The sequence below is a fragment of the Triticum dicoccoides genome, chromosome 5B (assembly GCF_002162155.2).
Source record: "Triticum dicoccoides isolate Atlit2015 ecotype Zavitan chromosome 5B, WEW_v2.0, whole genome shotgun sequence".
In the NCBI taxonomy this organism is placed as follows: Eukaryota; Viridiplantae; Streptophyta; class Magnoliopsida; order Poales; family Poaceae; genus Triticum; species Triticum dicoccoides.
Genome location: NC_041389.1, coordinates 12,453,677 through 12,463,158, shown reverse-complemented (window position 1 = coordinate 12,463,158; position 9,482 = coordinate 12,453,677). Strand labels below are relative to the sequence as shown.

The following is a 9,482-nucleotide window of genomic DNA, read 5'->3' as shown; positions in this document are numbered from 1 at the left end:
ACGCCTCCGGTCATATTCACGTAGTGCTTAGGCAAAGCCCTGCACGAATCACTTCACCATCACCGTCACTACGCCTTCGTGCTGACGAAACTCTCCCTCGACACTTTGCTGGATCAAGAGTTCGAGGGACATCATCGAGCTGAACATGTGTCGTACGTTCAGTTCTTGATCGGTCGGAATGAGAAGAAGTTCGACTACATCAACCGCGTTGTCAAATGCTTTCACTTTCGGTCTACGAGGGTACGTGGACACACTCTCCCCCTCTCGTTGCTATGCATCTCCTAGATAGATCTTGCGTGAGCGTAGGAAATTTTTTGAATTGCATGCTACGTTTCCCAACAGCTGGGCCTTCCCAGTCCAACGGGCTTCACTTTTTTTTCCTTTTCCTTTTTATTCTTTTTTGTTACGTGTTTCTTTTCTGCCTTGCCTTTTATTTAATACCGAACCATTTTGTTTTTAGATGAAACTGAAGGAAATATGCCCTAGAGGCAATAATAAAGTTGTTATTTTATATTTCCTTATTCATGATAAATGTTTATTATTTATGCTAGAATTGTATTGATCGGAAACCTAAATACATGTGTGAATACATAGACAAACACTGTGTCCCTAGTGAGCCTCTACTTGACTAGCTCGTTGATTAAAGATGGTTAAGGTTTCCTAACCATGGACATGAGTTGTCATTTGATAACGGGATCATATCATTAGGAGAATGATGTGATGGACAAGACCCATTCATTAGCTTAGCATTATGATCGTTCAGTTTTATTGCTATTGCTTTCTTCATGTCAAGTACATATTCCTTCGACTATGAGATTATGCAACTCCCGGATACCAGAGGAATGCCTTGTGTGCTATCAAATGTCACAACGTAACTAGGTGATTATAAAGATGCTCTACATGTATCTCCGAAGGTGTTTGTTGAGTTGGCATAGATCAAGATTAGGATTTGTTACTTCGAGTTCGGAGAGGTATCTCCGGGCCCTCTCGGTAACACACATCATAAAGAAGCCTTGCAAGCAAAGTGACTAATGAGTTAGTTACAGGATGTTGTATTACAGAACAAGTAAAGAGACTTTCCGGCAACGAGATTGAACTAGGTATGAAGATACCGACGATCGAATATCGGGCAAGTAACATACCGATGGACAAAGGGAATTACGTATGTTGTCATAAGGTTTGACCAATAAAGATCTTCATAGAATATGTAGGAGCCAATATGGGCATCTAGGTTCCGCTATAGGTTGTTGACCAGAGAGGTGTCTCGGTCATGTCTACATAGTTCTCAAACCCGTAGGGTCCGCACGCTTAACGTTTGTTGACGATATAGTATTATATGAGTTATGTATGTTGATGACCGAATATCATTCAGAGTCCTAGATGTGATCACGGACATGACGAGGAGCTCCAGAATGGTCCGGAAGTAAAGATTGATATATGAGATAATAGTGTTCGATCTTCGGAAGGGTTCCGAAATTCACCAGAAGGGGTTCCAGATGTTTCCCGGAATGTTTGGGTACGAGAACACTTTATTTGGGCCAAAGGGGAAAGCTCATGAGGTTTTTGGAAAGCGTAAAAGGAAGTTTTACAGAGTTCAAGGGCCAGACGCCAGGGTCCCTGGCGTCTGGGTCCAAACGCCGGGAACCCTGGCGTCTGGTCCTGGAGTCCGAGAAGGACTCTTGCCTTTCGGGTAAAACCGACTTTGAGGAGGCTTTTACTCCATGTTTTGACCCCAAGGCTCAACATATATAAATAGAGGGGCAGGGCTAGCACCCAAGACACATCAAGAATCACCAAGCCGTGTGCTGGCAATCCCGTCCCCTCTAGTTTATCCTCCGTCATAGTTTCCGTTGTGCTTAGCGAAGCCCTGCAGAGATTGTTCTTCACCAACACGTCACCATGCTGTCGTGCTACCGGAACTTACCTACTACTTCGCCCGCCTTGCGGGATCAAGAAGGCGAGGACGTCATCTAACTGAACGTGTGCTGAAAGCAGAGGTGCCGTACGTTCGGTACTTGATCGAGACAGATCGTGAAGGTGTACGAATACATCAACCGCATTGATAAACGCTTCCGCTTTGCGATCTTCAAGGGTATGAAGATGCTCTCCCTTCTCGTAGTTATGCATCTCCTAGATAGATCTTGCGTGAGCATAGGATTTTTTTTTTGAAATTGCATGCTACGTTTCCCAACAGAAACTTGTCACATAATTAATAGATAAGGATTTGAGTTAGCACACATAGTTACAATTTATTTTGTAGTGGTTAACTAAATATTTAAATTGAAACGGTTAACTTTAAAAGTTGTTGGCACAATTTTAAATAGGTTAGAGGCCTTTTAATAATTCCATTTAGGTTGGCTTCTTCATAAAAATTACTTAGTGATTATTTTCAACCCAACAAACATATCTGTTTTATCGATTAAAGAAATATTATTTTGACTTAGAATACGAATTTAAATTTAACTTTGATTTTTCTCAAGTGGCAATTTGGATTAGTCAAACTTGATGATATGGCACCATTAGGGGGGATTACTGTAGCATGATTCTCAGGGTGTTACATGATACTTGCTATGATACTCCCATTACAAGTAGTCTTATATGTAACTAGTAAATAATAATAAATATGGGATCTTGGGGTGGTCAAAAGTAATAAGGTCTTGTGCTAATACATCTAACACCATAGACATGATTTCAATTGGTACCGGTTAGCGATGGCTAGGTGTAGCATAGACAAAAATTTACCCATATGTGTTTGTACTAATTATAATAAAAAATGAATGTAATAAGAGTACTTCATGTGTCCAAAAAAGGTGGACAACAACATGTAAGTTACTGGAATCACAACATTATAATATTTCCAGCTTAGCCATGACTTTTGGAGCAACAAGTTAAAAACCACACCATTATTGCATTCTATGTCGTTTACCCATAAATTTCGGCTATAAATGACTACCCAACTAAGGCTGACACTTACAAGTTGCCCCATTTGTTGGCATCTTCTTCCCTTCGAGTTCCTTTTCTTGTCATCTCTTTGTTTCTACCATTGATACTCACATTCCCAACCTCAGCACGGGGTAAGCCCACGAGCGCCATCCGAGCCATATCTTGGTTCATAGAGGTCTGAGACATCCCTTACTTCCCCTTTTCTTTCTACTTTTTCTATTACTATTATGTTCTGGATCTATCTGGTGAGACCAAAGAATGAATGCAAGCAGCAGCGATATGACTAACCATTCAATGTTGTTGATGCCACCCCAAACTAAGAAGACACACTACTTCCTCCATTCGTATATGTTTGTTTTCTGTCATATCGCACCCTAGCACTTCTTGCCAAATCATTAGGTAGCCAGGAAATAGGCTAGAGATTCTTGGCCCTTCGTTGGAGAATTTTTTTGGCCAGAATTGTAAAAGGCATATGTGAGGTGAGTGGGCTACTTTTCATAGGCAAAGGTCCAAATGAGGGCCAAAATATTATAGGTTACCAATATTTTGTTAGGGCACATAAAGGCACCAACCAAATGTACATGTACAACCAAATATTTCCCCCACACATAGTTGTATGTTGATATGACATGTTTGCACGTTAAGAAAACTAGGTTAGTAGGAATATCTTGTTTATTCATATAAATTATGTTATTTCATACCGTGTTTGAAGGGCATACGAGTAGGCAAACTATTTTCAAAATATTACAACAAAGTAGGTTGTGTCAATTGAGAACATGCCATATAAAAGGAAGCCCTTTTTCTTTCCAACAAAAGTAGTTACAATAAAGTTGGTTTGTCAGATTTGATGTTGTCATATGTGATAAGAACATCCTCAATACTAAAATTGATCATCCATAGCATGTACAAATGATTTCTCACTTAATTTCCTATACATCATATTGCCATCCATCTATATAACATTCACTTCCATCTGTAACATGATCTGGCACATTACATGCACTAAAATTCCTCCATTTGCATGTGAAACTTTTCGTTGTTTTCATGTGGCATCCATTTTATAATAGACAACTACTTATTACTTTGAACAATTTTATGGAAGTGTTGTTAGTAAGCAAGTTTGGGCAGAAAACATAGATGCCCCAAATCAACAATTCATGTGAACCATTGCTTAATACCGCTTTACAGATTTGCCATGCTGCAATAACTGGATGCAAATTCAACAATTTTGCATCATTATGATCAATAGAGAGTTGGATTAACAGAGAAATAAAAAAATCATGTGAGCTTTCGACGACCGCAGAAGATCAAGAACAGCGGAGCTCCGAATGGCCGCAATGCTTGGACTCATATGGTGCTCGAGTTGGAGGAGCTTGGGAGAACGATGATCACACATTGGCGCGGAAGATACCACGATGGATGACCGGGTGGAGGAGATAAGACGTGCATGGGGAAGCCATGACTATAACCCTGGACCTAGTAACAACGGGCCTTGCAGTTCCTTCTTTACAAAGTACATAAAACCAGTAGAGTATATCACTTAAGCTAGCTCGACCCTAAGCATGATTGTTGCTAGCTATGCCCTTGTAGACTGAGGCTAGCCTAGAAGTACGAGCTGCCATGCTCAAGAGGTCATGGAAGGAGGAGGGAGGCAAAGTGGAGGTGGGCAGGCGACATCGCCCTGGGTGACATCAGCATCCGTAGCATGAGAGAGAGAGGGATAGGAACAAGAGAACAAATAGAGGACTGACCAGGCAAGGTGATTGACGTGGGAGGAGACAAGAAGAGGCGACATGTGACGACAAGAGCGGTGGTGTCTAGGACTCTAGCGAAGAAGTTAGATGAGCGAGACAAGAGGAGACAGTCGATGTGAGCGAGAGAGAGGGAAGCGACTGGTAGGTGCTGAGTGAAACGTCTTTAGTAGGATGTGTCCAATGGCATTCTTAGATTGTAATTATAGTATAAAGTTAAACAATAAATATGATGGAAAAGAACGACAAGCTCAGTAAGTCACCCTTACTTGTTTTCCTATGTGAAGGAATGGGGGTGGGCTAGACAGAAGTTGGTCCCATCGAGTTACCTTTCTTGTTTTTTTTCACCTATAAGCTACTCTAAAATAAACAAGCAAAAATAAGAAAAATTCAAAAATCAATCAAGTTATCTTCCTTGTTTTTTTCACCTCATGTTATTGTTTAATTTCTTTTCACCCCTCGCATTTTAATTATTTGTACTTAATCATTTTCCTTTCTTGTTTTACCTATAATATATTTTTTCTTTCATTCATTTGGTTATCAACTCATTTTCCTTTTCTTTAACTTTTACTGTGCCCAAAGTGCATTGTTGTGTTTTACAACTTGTATAGAGACTAGAGTTTGCTTTTATCACCTTAAAAAGAATTTGCTTTATCTCCAGCACATTATTTCTATGAAAAATATACATACAATCAATAAAAGAGACGAGCATTTATGTTTATATTAAATCATTCCAGAATATTTCACCATTTAAAAAAAAACCTTCTACCCATTTATTGTTTTCAGGCGCCGTTTGGTTCACTCTCCCCATCCCTAAATGTGTTCGCTCTATTCTAGGGTTAGTTCTTGCATTCTTATCACTCCTTGATTTCTTCTTCACCTATCTCTCAATTCCAAATCGTCGCGGATTTGCTTCCAATTAGAAGTAGTCCACATCCCTACCCCCTCCCCGCCCGCGTCAGCCAAGCGTGACCGCCTCCAGCCAGACCCGCCGCCCCTTCAATACCAGGGCCTCTCGCCACCGTGTAAGGGGGCGACAATTGCTGCCCCGCGGGTAGGGCGTAAGGGGACGACTGCTTTCGTCGCCGTGCTTCACCTCTGCTCCCCATTTGCCGACACGACCGTGAGTCACCGAACTCCTCCTCGCTCAACGCCACCCCTGACATCGCTTCACCGTCGCCCCAAACGCGCGCCATGGTCGGCCCACCCCCTAAAGCACACAACACCGCCCCTCCCGAGGCATTTCGACACCGCCTTCTATGAAGCCGCCGGCATCTCCTTTGCGCGGGAGGTACGAAGAGAACCTCAGGGATAATAGTGCTTGTGAATCAAATACGAGAACGGATACGTGTAAACCTTGACACGGCCACGTATATCGCGTAAGAAAAGAAGAGAGAAGGTCACACGCCCGAGCCCGTTTCCGTTTCCTAAATTGCAGCCTATTTCCGACCTTTTATTTTTTTTTGCAGCCCTATTCCCTCGAGCGAGCCTCGAACCAGCAGAGTCCTCACCGAGCGCGACAGCTAGGGTTCCTGGCCGGTCCTCCGCCGCGGCCGAACCTCCGCTGCCCCGCCGCCGGTACAGGATCCCAGCGGCGCCTCCCTCCGTCGAGCAGCCGCTACTACCACCGGCGCCTCCCTACCGGGAGCGGCCGCTCCCGCCCGGCGACGCCGCCGCCCGGGGCCACGCTGGCGACCGGTCCGTAGGCAGGTAGCCACCCCTCCTTCTTTCTTCCCCCCCTCTTCCGTCACCCCCTCCCTCCCTCCTCCTGCATCCTCTGTTTGTTCAATTTCGCCCCCTGATTTTTGTATTGGACGAGTACTTGCTGTAGATTTGATAATTGTGAGAATATACCGATGATTATCTCTTGATGAGTACTTGCTACATGATTTTTCCGGTGAATGTTCAGGTAAATTCACATGTGAAACGATTTTGCCTGATAGATGTTTGTGATAATGCTCGTAGGGGCAAATGCTTACAAATTGTAGTTTGAATTGTTTTTTCATATGAGCAAATGTTTTGGTTTAAACATGTCAGCAGTGAAACACGCGATGACTGACGATATATGAGAAGGAAAAATGTTAAGTTGTTTTATCTGCACTGCCTTGGCCTGAAAAATCAAAGCTTTGCAGTAGAATGCAACTTGAGAGAGCAGGAGCTTTGTCTTGGTTATACTAGCTGAAATGGGTTAACACATTAGTACTAGCAGTATGGTTGGCATAATAGATGTCCCAAATATTGTTTATGATTGGAGATATGGTGGTACTGTTACGCTGTGTTGTTTTTGTATTTTAACAGTCAGACCTGAAATATTACCGTTTAAAGTGACTGTTTCTCCTTTTTCGTGCTAGCTGATTGATCTTCGGGTTGCACCTTCCGTGTTATGCCGTGATAGATGTACAACTAACTAATGATTTGATTTGCTGCTCCATATTCATTTTATACTCACTAAAAGTCTAATTCTATCCCTTTGGAACTTGTAGTTGGAACAGGGCATCAACGTTGTCAATTGGAGGGGCTTGGAGCTGCTTCGGCATCTACAGTAGACCAAACTAGAAGGTAATCTGCTGTTCCTAGCTTCTTATACATATATTCTTTTGTGAAGTAAAAAAAATAGTAAAACGTATCCCTGTATTGGCACTTCTCCAAAGCGAATTTACGTAGCCATATCAGCCCGATGCTGATACACGTATACATATCAGTGCATTCTAGTATGTCTGTTTGCTTAAAGAAAAGGCTGATTATTCAAGTATAATGTGATGGCTGATTAGAACATTCTACTGTGTCCAAGTTCCACATTGTAATTTTGTAGGCTTGGTAATATTTTGTACATCTCTCATATGCGTTGTGTGCTTGCTTCACACTAACATCAGGTAACTCTGAGCCATACTTGCATGTAAAAGTTGAAATTCTTGTGCAAACAATAGCTGGATTATTAATGAAGCTATCAAAAATTTAGACCCCTCCTCTCAACAAACACAGCTTGCATGTAGCACTGCTCGATTCCCTAAACAGTATCATCTCTTTTCAACAATAAATAGAAATATCGCCAAGACATGCAAATGGTAAAGTGGTACTCCCTCCATCCCATAATATAAGAACGTTTTTCAAGCTAACATAGTTTGAAAAACATTCTTATATTATGGGACGGAGGGAGTATATTACAACTGAAGTTTTATGCTGTATGGAGGGAGTATATTACAACTGAAGTTTTATGCTGTATACTTCTAAACTGAAATGTATAGTGGAACTATTTGGATATACTCCTTTCAACCTTGGTCAAAATGGTTATATGTTGCCACACATCATTGTGCATGCATCTACGGTTGTGAAGAGCTATTCCTCAGACGGGGCTTTTGTGCAGTGGGGTAACATGTACCACAAACTGGTCGTTCCCCAGTTCTGTAAACTGCAGTTAACTGATGTCACCTCACTAGAAAATTTGTTTCCTAGTTCAACCTAAAATCTATTCATTTTCTCCATGTCTCATGATCTGCAGCTTGCTTCCGTTCCCTGAATTACTTTTACTGTTAGTGTCTTTATATGTGTGCTCCGCAATATATATTCTCCACCATTACTATTGAGGAAGTATAATTTTCTGCACCTTCCGTGTCCATTCAACATTGGACTTCTCTACTTGTGTTTTACATCTTTGGCTGTTTGTTTCTTGAGCTCGTCCAGAACTCAATTCCTTCTCACCAATATTATTTTTTAATTATGTTTTATTGCTTCCAACTCCAGGTTATGTTTGCAGACATAGATTTTAGAAAGCACCAACCTTCTGGTAATGCAACCTCTACTAGTATGGTGCCACTGGATGTTCCAAGTCAGGCACCTGAGAAGATTAATTCTCTGAATCAAGTGATTTCAGCAGATGTACCATGCGAGGCTCCTGTTGACTTTGATATGAGAGAACTTTACTTTCTCATTGCGCACTTCTTATCACATGGTCCATTAAAGCGGACTGCTGGAGAACTTTGCAGTGAACTCCAGGAGCATCAGCTGCTTCCTAGAAGATATCATGCTTGGTATTCGCGTGGTGGTTTCCATAGTGGCGAAGAAAATGATGACGGTGTATCACTCCCTTTGGATTACCTCAAGTTAGTTGAGAGGTAGAAAATACATCACTATTTTTTTGGTCAGCTTGCATCTAGTATTATTCATTATTTATCCTTGCTACTAAACATTTTTGAAAGGGATTAACTTAGTAGATTCTGCAAGTAATGAAGAACTGGAGATGCTTCCGTGTTGTTTGAATTCTTTAGGAAAGAACTGGAAAATAGTTTAATACATATCCAGTATATAATGGTGATATATCGATTTGTTTTCTCTTGTGGAGCACAAGTTTCCTCCAGCTTTTTTCGAACTTATTAACAATGACTCTCAGTCAGTATTTTTTGTGCGACTAATCTAGAACTGATGAAACACATGATTCTGAATTGTAATCATTGTTTGTTAAAGGCCAGCCATATAATAATTAGCATAAAACAGATTATTACAATTACCAGAACAATTAACTTCTTACCTGCCTTTTCTTTCTTTCTTAATGATCACATGCAATTGAGGTTTTTGCATACTAAGGTCTATGTTTCTTATTTTGTAGATATCCCCACATTGGTAAAGACCACTTGGTAAAGCTTTTAAAGCAACTGATGGTTAGTTCCTGCCACCCAGAGAGCTTGATTGGATCTGTGTCTCCAAATGCTGCTGATGTTCCAACCCTTCTTGGCTCCAACTCATTCTCCCTTATTGCATGTATGTACATTATGTTCTTCTAGGCTATGAAGT

At 41.3% G+C, this 9,482-nt stretch overlaps 1 protein-coding gene across 1 annotated transcript in view; it reads left to right on the top strand.

Annotated features, from left to right (window-relative positions):
• The first annotated feature begins 6,171 nt into the window (after positions 1-6,171).
• The window catches only part of LOC119307055 (bromodomain and WD repeat-containing protein 1-like), a 15,584-nt gene continuing 12,273 nt past the window's right edge, over positions 6,172-9,482 (top strand). The window contains exons 1-4 of the mRNA XM_037583140.1: positions 6,172-6,404; positions 7,178-7,253; positions 8,436-8,806; positions 9,298-9,449. Of these exons, the coding sequence (XP_037439037.1) occupies positions 8,439-8,806; positions 9,298-9,449 (520 nt within the window). The 5' untranslated portion in view covers positions 6,172-6,404; positions 7,178-7,253; positions 8,436-8,438. The remainder of the gene's footprint in view (positions 6,405-7,177; positions 7,254-8,435; positions 8,807-9,297; positions 9,450-9,482) is intronic.